Genomic DNA, 16,390 nt, shown 5'->3' with positions numbered 1-16,390 from the left:
GGGAGTGTTTGCTGTTGTCTCACACCATCAGTGACGGACCTTTGCTACGTTGATGGTGTTTTTAAATGCCATCACATGTACATAAAGAGGAGAGGTGGCCAACAAAAGAAGTGTGACCTGGGATGAGTGGTGTTCATATTTTAAGGATAAATAGAGTTTGTGTGTTCCTACCCAAATCCCCAATGCTGTTTCCAAGATGTGTTTCAGTTTTACATCCTATTATGACCTGTTGCATTTTGGGAAACACCCCTGGCTAACTATCTACTTACTATCATAGATACTTGGTGACTTATAATACAAGCATATGGACGTTAAGGAGCTAACACACGGATGCATTTCAGAGGCTGCAGGAGTAAAGAAAAGGAATAAAAGAGAGCACTTTTCACATGCAAATGGTTCTGAGGGATGACTACCAATTGCAGTGCCTTAGTGCGTTACACAAAAGCTGTTTTATAACCGGTGACCGACGACAAAAGAATTTACATCAGATTCATCACGTGGGCTAATCCGCTAAGAGGCACATTACTGTTTGATTCTTTGAAGAGGAATCAACAAAAAAATTGCACCGTGTGTCCCGTTGACCTCTGGGTAGAATGTGTCAATCAGAGGGGTGAGAGGTCCACAGGTTGGGTGGAGGCTTTAGAGATAAAAGGTAAATGGTGGTGGTGATGGGGGTCTGGCGTTGGCGGCACGCCTTCGACTGATTCACAGGGACACAGATATGGACAGCAGGAGAAAAAAAACAAAGGCAAAAGACTCTCAAGGGAACGTACATGTTGCTACTGTGCCCCAATTATTTATCCAAATCGACTCATTGAGAAAGTGGTTTCATGGGAGTCTGTCCTTTAATGGCGGAATTATTTAATTGATGGCCTCAAATTAGAAAACAATGAACTGTTTTCACAATAGAAACAAATGTAGTTTACAGGAATTATTGATTTCCCCCCTGTGAACCATCTATCACCCTTCACACCCAGAGGCCCATCACGGTCCAAAGGGGAATAGTGGGAAGGCACACAAACAAGATCTTCCCCCAAAAACCTCTGGAGACATGAGCCGTTATCAGCCTCCCAGGCGGGTCTTGTTCCTCGCGTCTTCCCTTCACCAAAGGGCGATGGAGGAACAGAGAACGCCCTGCGACCCGTTTTTCTTTCCATTTTTAAAAAGCAGGGCTAGCGCCAGAGACTATTTTGACATTCAGCCCGCGACGGGGTAGCAAGCGGCTCAAGGGGAAAAGTCTGGAACACTGTGTCATCATTGAACAATCTAACCGGACCTAAACTAATTCACAAACTCTCATTTCACACACCTCTTCAGTCGAACTTCCATTCCAGAACACAGCAGGCGACACGTTGCGGTGGTCTGATAGTTATTCAGTCTCTCTTTCAAACTCTCAAACCAGAGTAGGCGATTGTTGGAGCAGTGGAAAGACTAACCGAGGCGGTTTTGCTTTGTTTGTCAGGTTTGAATGGAGTGAGCTTTAAGTTCATTTAACTAATATGGCCTCACTGATGGCAGTGGAGGGAATATTTTTCAGCCATAACACACAAGATAGAACATTTCATTTGAACAATTTCCTGATGAGAAAAGACAACACATTTGTGACATGGCTCATAAACTCAGCCAATCATAGAATCCATTAAAACCGGAGTGGATGATCATTAAAAAGCCACCGTAGCCGGCAAAGCTTGTGTGTTTCTAAGAATTCATCAGGCGTGAACTGTGAATTAATTGCAGCTTCATCCCATTGGGGCATCTCAGGAAACACATCTGCTTGTGTCTCAACAACTGCCCCGGGACCCAGAGTTATGATGGGCGGCCTGACAGCTTGTCTGCTGCTGGGTGGCGGTGGCGGTGGCGGTGGTGGAGGGGGGTTGTCAGTCCTGATGGAGCCCGTAGGCCCAACATCCACACCCGTGTCTCTGAGCTCGGCTATCAGCGTGGTCAAAGGAATCGCAGACATTTCAAAGGGTTTTTGCACACGGACATTGTTGCTAACAGACCTTTAATTTACTAATAGCTGGAACAGTTTCCATATTGATGCCTCTCTCAACCTGTCCTTTAAAATTCCTAAGTCAACATGTCCACATATCCAGCAGTAATGCCTCCTTTAACTCTCTGTCTCTCTTTTTCCTCCACAGACAGATGTTTCACTGTCCACAGCAGCTGCCTCTAGAGAACAAAACAACGAGTGGAAACCTGCCTCGGCGCACCGGGACAACAACAACAACAAACACGGTCTCTCCGGAGCGTTCTCCGGCTACATAGACGGTCGCTCTCCGCTCTCTACGTATACCGGAGTTGCCCACATTTCATCCGATCGGCTACAATAGTAGCTGACATGGTGTCAAAAGGGCGCTGCTGTCCATGGTGCTGAGAAGAAGATGAAGGGGCGGGGGCGACGACGAAAGGAAACCTACCTGATATTCTCATGAGACATTTTAAATGTGTTTAACCACGATATGTATTTAATATGCATACACGTTAGCGAGTTTACAGTCACCGTAAAGCCTTTTCTTTCATCTCCGGTGCATTGAGCTAAAATGTAGCAAACATTTGTAATGCTACTCAACACCTGATGTATTCTTAACAATGAACGGCTACATGTAGAGGCCGACGTGACAGTGTGTAGCTAAGGAGCTTATAATGCTAATTAACAATAAATAAATTGGGAATAAAGAGACGAAAAGTGTCGGACGTTACCTCAATTATCTCAGTTTCAGAACGAGCCGAGGGGCCGTCGCCATGTTGCTGGTGGCTCCGGAAAAAAAGACACTTGTTGTTTTTTTTTGCCACAAACGTGAGTTAAGAAGCGGCCGTCATGTCTTCCTCTTCCATCCCCTACACACACACACACACACTTTGCTCCAGATAGCTCACCGGCAGCACCACGACACCCGGGAGCGGAAAAAACAAACCCCACAGACACCGGTGAGCGCGAGCGACCGAGGTTGAGGCTGTCGATGCGACCCATCACCCCCCCCCCGGAAACCAGCGGTGCACAAACTGAGGTCCGGGGGCCACATTTTGGGTCCTTGACTGTGGTTGAAATTGCACCGAGCAAACACCAAGAGCACTTTGAATTAACTACTTTCCTATTGTGCGGCACTTGTTTCCTCCTCACTTCCCATATACTTTAACACATTTAGACAGGCCTACTGAAACAACGTGAGCGCCTCTAGAGTCAAACATGTTATCAAATGTGAAATATGTAATAACTATAAATGTGAACCCTTGAATGGGTCTGAATGAATCTGGGCGTGTCCTCGCCAGATGCATCTATTGCTTGTAATCAATCCCCTTTATAGAGAGCAACTGGTTTTTCTAAAAATAGAAATATTCTATATTTAAATGCGTTTCTGTCACCTGGCTCGGTGGTTGAATATGTAAAACCTTTGTGAATGATGTCCCTTTGTGCTTCGCATGTTATGAATATAGGAGACATAGGCCTGGAGCTATTCCCTCCATCCAGCACGCACGTTTGAAGCCCATTTTGTTTGTCACGTCGTGGAGGTTATTTTTCGTTCCATTTTATTTCGTTTGGAAAATGAAGGGACATTTGCAGTCCATAACTGGGCTATGATAAGCAAATTAAAAGCACCACCAGTGAAATTGTCGCCTCTGTAAAGTGAATACTACATTTATGGGGGGTGAAAAACCTCTTAAATATACCTGATCCACAGCTGCTGTGTGAGTCTGTCACGCGCGCAATTAGCGGAGAAACATCAAAGATCACCTCGACAACACGTAATATTTAACCCCCCCTTAAACGTCGTTCGTTTTGTACTCAATTCGCATTAAAACCATAATAATACATGAACCATTACGTATCTCCACCCAACTGTTGGAGTGTGTCAATGAAGATAAAATATTACATCATCGGGTCTGACGGAACCTTCTCCAAAGATCTGGATACTCACCACCATTACGGTGCCCAGCAGGTGGGGACCCTGAAGGTAGATCCCATATCCGAAAGAATAATCCTCTCTGCCAATTTCAGATTGCAAACCCCCTTTTTGTGGATTCCCGTCCGAGGCTTGATGGATTATCACTTAATAAGCGCTCCTTTGATTTTTTGATTTTTTTTTGCCGTCCTTGCGTGCCATGGAGAAATCAATCCGCGCTTCCGGTTGGTTAGGCGTCGCAGGCTGGGAGTGAATATCCTTAAAGCTGTGGCTGTCACAAGATGGTCCCGAAAATATCAAAGTCACAAGTGAGGGACGGCAACAGCGACCTGCTGTTACTTGTTACAGACTATCATCAATTACATGAAAACCTTCGTGTTATTATTATTTTTGGATAGTTGAATACTTTATAATGAATTGTATTTAATTCATAGTTCATACTTGTTGTATTTTGGTAGCTGCTTGTCATAAAATCATCACTTCTTTAAGTTTATTATCCAATTTATTTACCATAAAATTACTGTTCTTATTTAGTTTTAAAAAAAAAAAGTTGCCTAAGGTTTATTAATAGTAGCTACAGTTGTTTCACTACTTTTTTTAAAAGATCCGTTTTTTTTAGCCTATGTGGAAACAAAATGTATTATTTAATTTCTATCGTGTGTTGTACTGGCAACACAATAAAAAGTGAACTTTATAGACTAAACTGATGTTGGCTCACATGAAGCTGGCATGTGCGCGTCACTTGGAGGGTTCAGACATCAGTGGACAGTTACTCCCTCTGCATTCTTCTTGTAAACTCATGCCACCTGCTGGCCGGTCAGCAAAATTACACCCACACATGGCAACCTAACGTCCACATAGGAGAGTTGTATTCTCTTCTGTAGTTGTGAAACCATTGTAATCACAGTAGTTTATAGGAGCCACAAAGGTGGACAAAGCGTGACCTCCATGATGGGGGAACACAGCCAGCAATATAAACAACTATTTATATGTTTTATGAATTTATTGCATTATGTATGATTCAAATTAGGTGGGTTTAAAAAGAGGGTGAACTCCATTCGTCACAGGGTGACGGTAAGCAGAGGTGGACACACCCGTCAGCTCAGCGTAGCATGACACTCTCACAGTTTCACTTCACCATGTGAACACTACCCACAGCTCCTGTAAACACACATTACATTTCCTGTTTTGCTCATGCACAGTGAGTTTATTGGTTATCTTATATTTTGTTTTACAGCCGGTGGGGTAATTTCCACAGGGAATAGGAGCACATGCCGCCAAAATCCAATTTTACTCTCCCCAATATTTACAGTTTCAGGTGGATTTCCTCAAAAGCTCTCGAAACAGCCGTCTGTCCGTCACGGCTGCACATACGCAGACGGCAGGAGAGAAAAGCCGATCAAAGTGACGACGATCTCATCTGAGTCACCTTCTTCCGTGTCAATATTGAGCTTTGAGAGAGGCCTCCGGTGCTTTTTTGCCCTGAGTTTTGCCTGGTTTGATGCGTCTATGAACGTAACACATGGAGAGCTGCCATATTTATATATTTATATATGTATACAGCGTTTCCTGGTTATATTCCACCAGTGTGAACAATGTTTCCAAAGTTCAGAAATTCTTGGCAGCTCTGTGTGACTTTGCCGCGTGTTTCATTAGAGGCAAAGTGACGAATGTGGAGGGCTCGTTCAAACAGTGGGACGTCAGAATGAGGCTTCCGTTTGGCATTTGACGCCCTAATTTCGCCCGGCGTGTCACGGTAAAGCTGGAAAACAGCAGAAAAAAACACATCCTGTATATAGAGTTTGTGTGTTTAGAGCGAACATAGATAGGAGAGCGGTACACATTCTGTACACTGCCGGGTTTAAAACTTCCTGAGTTCACACGAATCGGTTCAAGAATAGAGTTTTGATGTGAACATTGGACGTTGAGGAGAGGACAACACGGGGAAATGAATTCACGTTGTTGCCATTTTTGATTTCCTTCGACAGGAAACGTACAGCTCGCCATCACACGCAGCTGGTCCGGGGCGGAGAATCATGCTATAGGCCTCGGCTAAATCCATCTCTGTCCCCCCCCCGAGCGGTTGTCCGGGCCTCCTCCTTTGCAATTTCACAACATGATAAGTGGCGACGCCGAGCAACAGACTGGACGGTGTGACTAACTCTCTGTTCATCTGTTACTCATCAAAAGAAGTTCATCAGCCTAGACAGTCACACAGTGATCTGTTTACTGCATCCAGAATCTCCACTGATAGACTTCACAATGAGATTACACTCCAGTGGGTGTGAACATGTGTTCTCTGTGCTTCTTTTCATTAAAGACTCCCACTTAACTGCCACTGCTCACGTACTGTATGCAGATGAGTCCGGAGCTTTGCATAATACCACTGCAGTACTGCCCCCCGGCTTGCATTCATGTGGAATTCATTAGTGGGTTTGCCAATGATTTCTGTAAGGAAGCCTATCTAACTAATCACATATTATCTAGAAACCCAACATCCAGGATGCTCTGAATCTGTAAATAACTGTCCTGTAATTATTCCTACAGTGCACATAAGTGCTGTAAAGAAAACCATAATTATACTCCTAAGTCTACTTACATGATCCATACTTCTCAGGCAGTTTTATTTGAATACATTTGGGGGCCTGGACATTTTAAATTAGCTCACAAGGAAAAAGTCATTCATTTTATCTTCTCGTCTTGCGGCCCATTACATTTACATTGTGACCACTTGTGAGGGCCCCGGACCCCAGGTTGGGAACCACTGGTTTAATGCACTCAAGGAGTTATTTTTGGGTCTACACACCACTCCCTCAAATACTTCCACTCAATACGTGATTCACTACATTTCCCAGAAGACCTTAAGAGCCCTGAGCGGACTGACATGAACATCGGCTAAGAGAGGAGAGTGCGACTTTCCGACAACACTCCTGTGTCTGCACGCCGTGCAGGACGATGGACGATAGCTGATCAGCAATGATTATGCCGGATCCTGCAGAGAGGATCAGTAGCTTATGAGGATTAGAGGCCTTTTTTACAAATTGAGCACTATACCTCCTTTTAAACAGAGATGCGGTTCGGGAAGAGCTTTCACATTGCAGACTGGTTCACCAGTTTACCAGGCCCGGGCAATAACCCCCCACCCTCCCCTCCCCTCCCATACAGCACAGTACAAACACCCAGACATGCAAAGTGATGTCACATGACATGGGCAGGGCCTGTAGGTGTGGTAGCTCAGGGATTACATGTGTGTGTGTGGGGGGGGGGGACAGAACCGCTCTGTTCCTCAACCCTGCCTCCTCTAACCACTTAATAATACAGAAGAGAAAGCTAATAGAGAATGGGAAGACTCTGTGGACACAGGTAAGTGCCAATGGCTATGGGTGCATAATGTAATCAGTGAAGTGTTTCTGAACGTAGGGAGCATGGAGGCTTTTAAGAAAGCACTAATCCCTCTTACTGGAGAAACAGTGTAAGCTTATTTAGAACTCAGCATTACTTCTTCTGACAAGGCGGAGGACAGACAGGGGCTGTGTGTGTTAAGAATAAGAAGAGGACTCATTAAGGATTTATTGTAAAATGATTCTAATAGATGTAAACTATAGAACAGGCTCAGTTCATCAGAGAAATAGCACTGGTGATTATGTGTCTTTTTCTACCACTGAACCAATGATCCTAGTATTTGTGTAGTGTACTTTTGGAAGAAATGTATTTATTTCGCTTTCTTTAATACTTGTATTTAGTATACTAGTAGGAATGTGGTGCATACGTTTACATAAAACAGGCTATGCTTCAGTATAAATACATAAACAATTAACAACTAAATAAATCAATAATTATTCCACTTCTGTGCATTTACTATACGCCTGACAAATGTCACATATTACAAATTGAAATATTGTTATCACACTGCTTAACACGCGGCTACGTTAATATGTAACGTTACGTGAAGTTTTGTGTAGCTTCCTCAGCCACCTCTCGTGCGAGCGCCCGCGCGCTGTAGGGAACCAGTGGCACGCGCGCCTTGATGAGCACAGCTGTTTTCGTTGGCACGCTCCGGTGAGCTGCTAGTTTAAAATAACACCGAAGGCGTCGGCTTTAATCAAACTGTTGATAAAGAACCACACAGAGGTCAAAGGTGAAGACAGAGAGAGAGTCGCGAGGCGGAGGAAGTTGCTCCGTAATATTTTAGGAAGAAACAAAGTTGCAAACGTTTATATTCGCGGCTGTGATTCGGGTTTCAGTAGTGATGGGACGATGATACCTCAAGGAGTGTATTGACACACTAAACAAACTGTGTCGGCACTGTATTGATACTGTGTTGGTCACCCAATAGTGACCCCTGCAGTAGTTATAAAATCATTGCAGGTAAAGAAAGTCCTTGTTCGTGTAAATGCTAAAACTGAGTTGGTATGTAAAATATAGCAAATTAGAGTAAAAATTCAGAGTTACAATTTTGTAACTTATGTGCACATTTGTCAACTTAACTGTTAAATCATATGAAATAAAAGACAAAAAAGTGATCAGTTCATGAATTTTTATTGAGAAACAAAAGTTTTTCGAGTGTCTTTGCTCCAAGGCGATTTCTCCTCTTACACACCAGCTCCCCAGCCTTGGAAAATACTCTTTCGCATGGTACAGACGATGATGGTGTGCAGAGAGTTTTAAGTGCAAGTTGATGAAGATGTGGGTATATGTTCTGGTTCCATTTCCAATATTGCAAAGGATCTTGGTTTCTGGGTGTGTTTGTGTCTGCCAGGTAGCGTTGGACTTCAATAATGGAGTCAGCTGTTGCGTTCCTCGTCTTCTGGGTCTCTGCAACCTCCATATCGAAAGTCTTCCAGAGATTGTGCCCTAAAAAAATAGTCAATCATTACTTCATTATCACATGATAAATCATATCACAAAGTGCCACAAAAATGTATTTTCATACCTGAACTGGGTTCTGACCCATGTGAAGAGCTAGGCTCTCCTTCTCTTGGGTCAGGCTCTTGGCTCCTCATTTCTTCTGCACATTCTGACTGCAGTCTCTTCACCGCTTCACTTGCCTTTTGCTGACTAACAAATCCATTCTTTTTAAATCTGGGATCTAACAGAGTTGCCAGAGTCATCACACTGAGAGATTCTATGCCGCAAATAGCGTCAGTTAGCCGCTTCCTCAGGTTTTCAGCCAGTTGCTGAGCAGCTGTTTGTGTCACTGTTGTGGCCTGACGTTGAAGCTCAATGTGGAGCATTCTCATCATGGGAATGACCTTCGACCCAGAGACCCTTTTTTCCTCAGACAGTTCTCTTGTAGCTTGGTCAAAAGGAACAAGAACCCTGAGCATCTCTTCAATGATCTGACATTCTTCTGGAGTCAGTGGAGTGATGCCAGGTTTTAATAAGGCCAGTGACACCCAGACTGCCTCCTTCTGCTCAGTCATTCTTTCAAACATTTGGTAGGTACTGTTCCATCGTGTTGGCACCTCGTTTATTAATTTATGGCCCGGTGTTCCCAGCTGTTGCTGTATTTGAGTGAGCTTCTCTTTAGCAGTCACGCTCGATCGAAAGTATGTCACAATGTGTCGTGTTTTGTTGCGTATTTCAGTCATTGTTGGGATTTGATCACATGATTTTCTCACAATTAAATTCAGGGAATGGGCTATACAAATGGTATGCCGTATTTGCAGCATTCGAGCACATGCAGTCATGTTTGCTGCTGCATCAGTGACAAGACACCTGACCTTTCCTGCTATGCCCCACTCCTCCATGAGGCTCCTTTTAACCGTGGCAATGTTTTCTGCAGTGTGTTTCTGAGGAAAATGCTGCACTGCCAAGACTGATGAATGGAGTTCATGGCTTTCTTTGTCCACATAGTGGCCAGTAACAGCTAGATATGCCTCCATATTCATGGACGTCCACATATCAGCTGTTAAAGTAACAGCAACAGCACTCTGGAGGTCCTTTTTGGTTTTCTCCTTCTCCTCCTCATATCTCTGGCTCACCAAGTCCTTGATGGTCTGAAAATAACCATACAAATACTGTTACACCAATAAAATATAGTTATATAGTTAGTACAAACATATAATTAAAATTCTTAAACATACCTTCCTGCTGGGTAGAGCATACGAGGGTACAATAAGCTTCAGGAGCTCCCTGAATCCCTCATTTTCAACAAAGCTGAGTGGCTGACAGTCTTTGATGATCATATTGACCACTGCCTCATCCACTGCTTGCTTGTTAGGAACTGCAAGCCAAAAGGAACTATTTTGTCAAAAGCTTAATAAAAGGACTGTAATTCTTACAAACAATATCAAATAGACATAAGACGACATGGTGGTGTAGTGGTTAGCACTGTCGCCTCACAGCAAGAGGGTTGGAGGTTCGATACCAGGCCTGGAGCCTGTCGTTTTGCATGCATGTTTTTTTTTAGCACAATTTTTAGAGAGAATTTTAACATACCTGGGGTACTCTCACGAGTATCTGCCAATTCTTCATTGCCATGCCGAGCTCTATAATGCCTCAGCATTGATGAAGTGCTCTTATTGATATAAGATAGCTCTGTGGAGCAGAGCCGACACTTCACCTACAATAACATAAAAAGTTAATTTATCTGAAAACAATTCAAACCTCTTACCAGAACATTGCATTCACTTGTTAAACAAAATAGACACCCTATCTCATGATTACGAGATCAGGATCTCATAATTACATGATGACATGAATAAAGCAACTGTAAGGCTCTTTAACTGACTATCATATGAATCACAGGTCATTCACTTGATAAACTGATAAAGTGATTGCAATGCGCCACCGTAAAAAATAGTATATAAAGGAGAAAAAGATTTACCTTGTTTGGCGTCACGAGATCAAAATTATTCCACACCGGGGAAAACTTCCTAGGACGATCCATGATCAAGCAAAACTCCATCCGACAAACCCACGACATGTTGATACAGTTTGTTTCCTGATAAACACACTTTGGCGCGGCACATCCAAACGACACAGTTCCTGTATCGGTCACGTGATTCTTTCTTAAAGCAATACACGCACCGATACGAGGTTTCCCTCTTGAGCTCTCGGCACAGTGCTGATGCACCAGTGTCGCTCGTCCCATCACTAGGTTTCAGCGATACTTAAAATACGTTTTCAGGGGGAATTAGTGGCGGATTTGGACCGTCATGTTTCACGTTTGAGTAAGAGGCTTTTTAGGTAATAGTTGATATTTGACACAAGTGTTCTATGTCATTGTATTGTCTTAAAAGCTTTAAAGCAAAGAAGATTTTCTTCTTCTTTTATAATTAACAAAAGAAATTTTTTTTTTGCACTACTTTCTGATGTTTCCTTGACCAAGGAATGAATCAATAAAATAAAAAGATGAACAGGTTAATGAGAGTAATAGTTGCTAGTTGCGTTCCCTCTGTGAATAATCTATATTTTAGGTTTAAACATGTGTGTGATGGTCAGGCCTTCAGCTCTCCGTTCTAGAGCCGCTGTAAGACATTTCACACCGACACCAACAGTCAGGCCACCGACCGTAATGGTGTTCCTGCACTTCTCCTGGAGTCATGTGATGTTTTCCCCACTGACGCCAACTACTGATGCTTCTCTCACCTTTCAGGAGGTCTACCTGACACTGCGGACAGCACCAGATCTGGGGGAGGCCTTTTTTTGAGATGGATGAGCAGGAGAACCCGTTGGAGAGAGACCACTCCCTGTCTGTGGTTCTGCCAGGGGGGCTGGAGAAGAACGCCACAGTGCATGGAAGGTGGGCCACATTAACAAGCTTTTTTTTTTTTCTGTGTGCACAGAATTTAATTGTATTCTCAGATTATTTCTTTGTGTATATCGTTAAATTTACATGACCACAGGCAGTATGGCTTCTCATTTCTTACATTGGATGTTTTTTTTTAATGCCCTGGACCCGTCTTGGTCCCATGCTAGTTTAGACTGCATTATGGGAAATGTAGGATCCAGTGTTTCTTGGGGCTTGACTCATATTAGGGGCTTCATCCGTCTCTGGCAAATCCCAGAGAAGTGCCCCTTAAACCTCTTTAAAGAGCATCTGTATTTACATATAGAGAGACAGATATTGAAATTGTTTTACGTCCAGTGTTTGGTTTATTCCCTCTTTGGAAAGTCCTAGTTTTATGATACACTTGCACCTCATCTCATTTGAGATATGTGAATTCCATACAATTAGAAGACCATAAATGTAAAAGTTATTTATGGTCGCTTGTTTTCTTTTAATTTCCTCCTCTTGATAGCAAACCGGTGATGGACTTACTGGTGACCCTCTGCGCTAGCTACCACCTGAATCCGTCCGACTACACCGTCGAGGTTCTCTCGCCCAACAAGAACAACATCGGCTTCAAACCCAACTCTCCCATCGGCTCGCTAGAAGCCGACACCATTGTGCTGAAGCCCAAAGGGATGGAGGAAAAGATCAGGAGGCCGTACATGCCCGAGGTAAGAAGCACCAAGACAGCCGACGCAATTTGAGAGAAATCAATATTTATCTTGGCGTGTTTTAAGTAGACTTTAATTTCCGTAGTTGAAAACCGAACCTCTCTCTGCAGGCGTCTGTACGTCTGTTGATCAACTACAACAAGTCCCATAAGGCCGTGGTGCGGGTGAATCCCAGAGTGCCCCTTGAGATGCTGCTGCCAGTGGTGTGCGACAAGTGCGAGTTTCGAGTAGCAACAACCATCTTGCTGAGGGACTCTCAGTCCAGAGAGCCGCTGGACATGACCGAGAGCCTGAATGACCTCGGACTGAGGGAGGTGTTTGCCAAAGACACGGCTGACCCCCAGCACCAACCCGGGACACCTGAAGCAGGTACGGTGGGCCATGTTCCCTCAGTCGGTATAAGTTGTGGATAGCACCTGGTGCTGTTTTTGGTCGCACCTCAGCCGCGGTTCCAAGTGAGCTGATACTAGAAAGTGGAGTTAAAACACTGCCGTTTTTAAATGGCGAAACCGCTGTCGGTAGTGACTGCAATTTCTCCGCAGAGAAAAACAATATAGAGAAAAGTTCCGAACCGTGTGGTGGAAATAAGGCAATAGAGGACTTTATTCATACGAAAGGAGAATATTTATTTTGGAGGAATAACACATATTTACAGACCAGTTTACTATTTCTCCTGTCTTTTGTCATGTGTTTTTTACTATATTTCGGAAGGTGGTCCTCGTACATTTATTGACATCTTATCAAAAGTGGGCCTTAAGCGATACAACCTGTTTCCTGTCTACAATCTCACCTGATTTATTTTCTTTCTGAAACAGCTGTCACGCCAACAGAGGTCATCTCACCACCTCCACCACGAGGTAACACATTCATGCACATGCACAGTCCCAGTGTTACCCACCCTCTCTCTGCTAACACACCCGTGACTGATCTTTGTCTTTATTATATAGACCTGCCAAAGAAGGAGAAGAAACAGAAGGACAACACGGGATTCCTCAGCTTATTCAGGAGAAGGAAGAAAAAAGGCGAAACGGTACAGTGCGTCGTTGGCTTGTGGGAGAGAAGTGAATCTAGACATGTCAGCGTTTGTGACCAAACATTTTCATTTCCCTCTTCGCAGAGAGGAGCAGGGAGTGTCCCAGCTTCTCCTGGCCGCAACGCACAAGCGGGAGTCAGAGTTTCCTCTTCTAACACCCTGCCGGCAGACATGCCCAAGAAGAGACGAGCTCCTCAGCCGCCCATGGGCGCCTCCCAGAGCGTCCCAAACAACCTCGGCACCTGTCATGTCGGAGGATCGCAGGTGGGTCCGGTGGTGGGGAGGAAAGTCTTCTTCTTCTGCTCCTTCTTGGTCTTTTTCTTGTTCGTGTAGTTCCTTTTGTACGACTTCCACAGATTAGATTTCAATCTAAATCGGGTGGAAAATTAGAGCGTGGGTCACCCGCAGTGTCACCCAACCAATGAAGAAACACTGAAATAAATAGGATGTCGTTTAATGTCATTGTCTCTCCGTAGAGGTCTGCAGAATCCACCTTAAGGAGTACCAAGAGGAGGGCCCCGCCCCCTCCCTGTGCAAACACCCACCAGGAGCTGGAGGCAGACACGGAGGTTAAAGGTAAAACCTTTACTGATGATCCATGACCTTTAGCTTTAGTGATTGAGATTTAAAAGAGGAGCTACTGATCCTGTGCCGGACCCATTTTCATTATAGTGATTGAGATCTTGAGCCAGCCAGCTCAATAAAATGCGTGTTGTGGCTATTTAATGGTACAAGTACGGAAGCCCTGAGAGGCAAATGAGGAATTAATTTTATTTTTTTCATATGTGAAAATGGGTGAAAACGGTTTAGCAAATCATTGTTTTTGGTCAGGATCATTTTTCAAATGTTTATTGTTGTAATACTCATTGTGGCCACAAGAGGCTTCTATCCCGTGTTCTAAATATGACTAAAAGCATTAATGTTTTCTTCCAGGTGAGTCTTAATTTACATAACTTGCTAACACACAATATATGACCCTTGTGTTTAGAGCGCATGGAGAAATTCACCTTGAAGAAAACGTGAATGTTTTTAGTCCTATTTAGAACATATTGAAGTGGTGCTCCTCTGCCTCTTGTGGCCGAAATCAGTATTACAACTACAAACACTTGATTCTCACGAAACATATTTTTCACCAGTTCAGTCATAAATAGGAGAGAAAACTATCTAGATGATAGATCAGACTTGTATATGGATCACCAGATTTATTTCTCACTGCCATAAATATAATATAAATATAGGGTCAGTTAGTTGATCCCACTCGTGAGCTCGCTGTTTATTTTGCTATGTGGCGGTGACCGCAAAGGCAACATCATTGAAACATGAAATATGCTGGTAGCGTAATCCCATTTGACCTTTTACAGTATTCCAGTGGAAATCAAATGGCTTTAGAGTGGGGTGAATTCTTGTATCTGCCAAATCCGCACGGCTTCAGCCGGCGCCTCGCGGGGTCAAGTTAAATCAAGATTAAAATGTCAAAGCGAATACCATCAAACAGGACGATTTAGCAGTTAAATCCGCCACGAAAACTCCAGCTTTTATCAGTCGGAAAAATTTAACCCCCGTTCAGGGCAATTAAAGTGACCCGGAGAGCCTCGTTCATGGAACACGCCGGCCTTAGTCTGTTCCAAGATAAAGCGCTCTATTGTCCGAGCTGTCATTCCCCTGTATTAGTCCGTGTGATATGCTTTTTCTTTTCTTTTCACCTGTGTTCAGCTTCTCTCTCCGTGCACGTGTCCGATCTACTGACGTGCTTTTGACGACTTTAACGGACAATGACCGTTCTGTTAGCTTATTAGGAATCTGTAATAAGACTTCATTGTACGCTGTGAAAGTGTAAAGAAATGAAAAGTTGGGTCTAAACTTTTCATGCCGCAATTATCGGACTAAATTGCCCTCAGCGGTGTCTTGGTTCACTCCCTTGTTGTCTTTTAGCCGTGATAGAGCAACACACTGCTGAGTTGGTTTGAATCCTAGCGTAGAAAAACAACTCCCAGCCAAGAGTTGATGATCACATTCTTGATCCTGTCCTCCTACACTTTACACCAGACATGTTCGGGAGGTTCAACGGGGCCTTTTCACATTTTCATCCACGGTTTCATTCTGACTGGTTTGTTATCGTCAGCATGAGACCTAACTGTGAACATTTTAGAGTTGTGTTTGTAGGAAAAGGGTTTCCTAAAGCTTTCTCTCCTCCCTGCTTACAGACTCTGTGTTACCTGAACGGGGTGATTGAGGGCGGCTGCTGTCTCCTTTCCTTCCTCCTCCTTCCACCATCCTTATTCCTCCTCTCCGTCCTCCTCCTGCGTCGGCCTCTTCTTCCTCCTTTCCATCTTAGTGGCTTTATACGGATGTCTGTCACTGTTCCCCGCTGCACTTCAACGCTATTTATTTGTCCTGTTTTTTTTATTTTGTCTGCTTGTTCCGCTTTTTTTTTGTGTGGAAATTCTGTGACTTTCATCTTTTGTCTTAAGTTGTTGTTCTTTTCTTTGTGCGATTTATTTTCAATGGGTTACATTTTGTAAACTAATTGCTGTGCCTTTCAGAACAATATTAATATTCGGTAAATCAATCAACTTTTGTGTTACATCTAGAAGCTGTTATTATTTTTATTAATATTTTATATTGTTATATATTATAATTATGATAAATGTTCTCTTTCCCCAAATCATGTTTTTATGTTATGTTAATTTCTGTCTCGGCTTACTCCTTACTACCTATTTATGTTTTACATATATTTGTTTCATTATGATTCTTTGATCTTTATTCTTCTGACTCATTTAGACATTTTTCGGAATAATGTAACGTTTTACAATTTCATAAGCCTGTTTAATTCTTTATCTAGTTAGTATTTCTATTATTACAATAAAAATGGGAACAACTAATTTAACTTCAATATTTTATTTTATTTAAAAAAAAGTGAAAAAGTCACTAGTCCTTTTCAGCCCACTATTCCCTGTGTTACTTCATCTGTGTTTCGTATTTAAATGACACATATTGCTGTTTA

General features: G+C 43.2%; 1 protein-coding gene across 1 annotated transcript; it reads right to left on the bottom strand.

Annotated features, from left to right (window-relative positions):
* Positions 1-8,433: 8,433 nt before the first annotated feature.
* On the bottom strand, positions 8,434-10,841 carry LOC306715302 (zinc finger BED domain-containing protein 4-like; the record flags this gene model as incomplete). Its single annotated transcript, XM_079185619.1, has 5 exons — positions 10,735-10,841; positions 10,347-10,470; positions 9,992-10,131; positions 8,839-9,904; positions 8,434-8,759 (listed from the first exon to the last, which is right to left on the bottom strand). The coding sequence occupies exons 1-5, from the start codon at positions 10,831-10,833 to the stop codon at positions 8,434-8,436; spliced, it is 1,755 nt and encodes a 584-aa protein (XP_079041745.1). The 5' UTR covers positions 10,834-10,841.
* Between the last annotated feature and the right edge of the window lie 5,549 nt (positions 10,842-16,390).

This window comes from Pholis gunnellus, assembly GCF_910591455.1.
Source record: "Pholis gunnellus genome assembly, chromosome: 24".
Classification (NCBI taxonomy): domain Eukaryota; kingdom Metazoa; phylum Chordata; class Actinopteri; order Perciformes; family Pholidae; genus Pholis; species Pholis gunnellus.
Note: the sequence above shows the minus strand (reverse complement) of the source record. Positions and strands in the feature narration are given on the sequence as shown.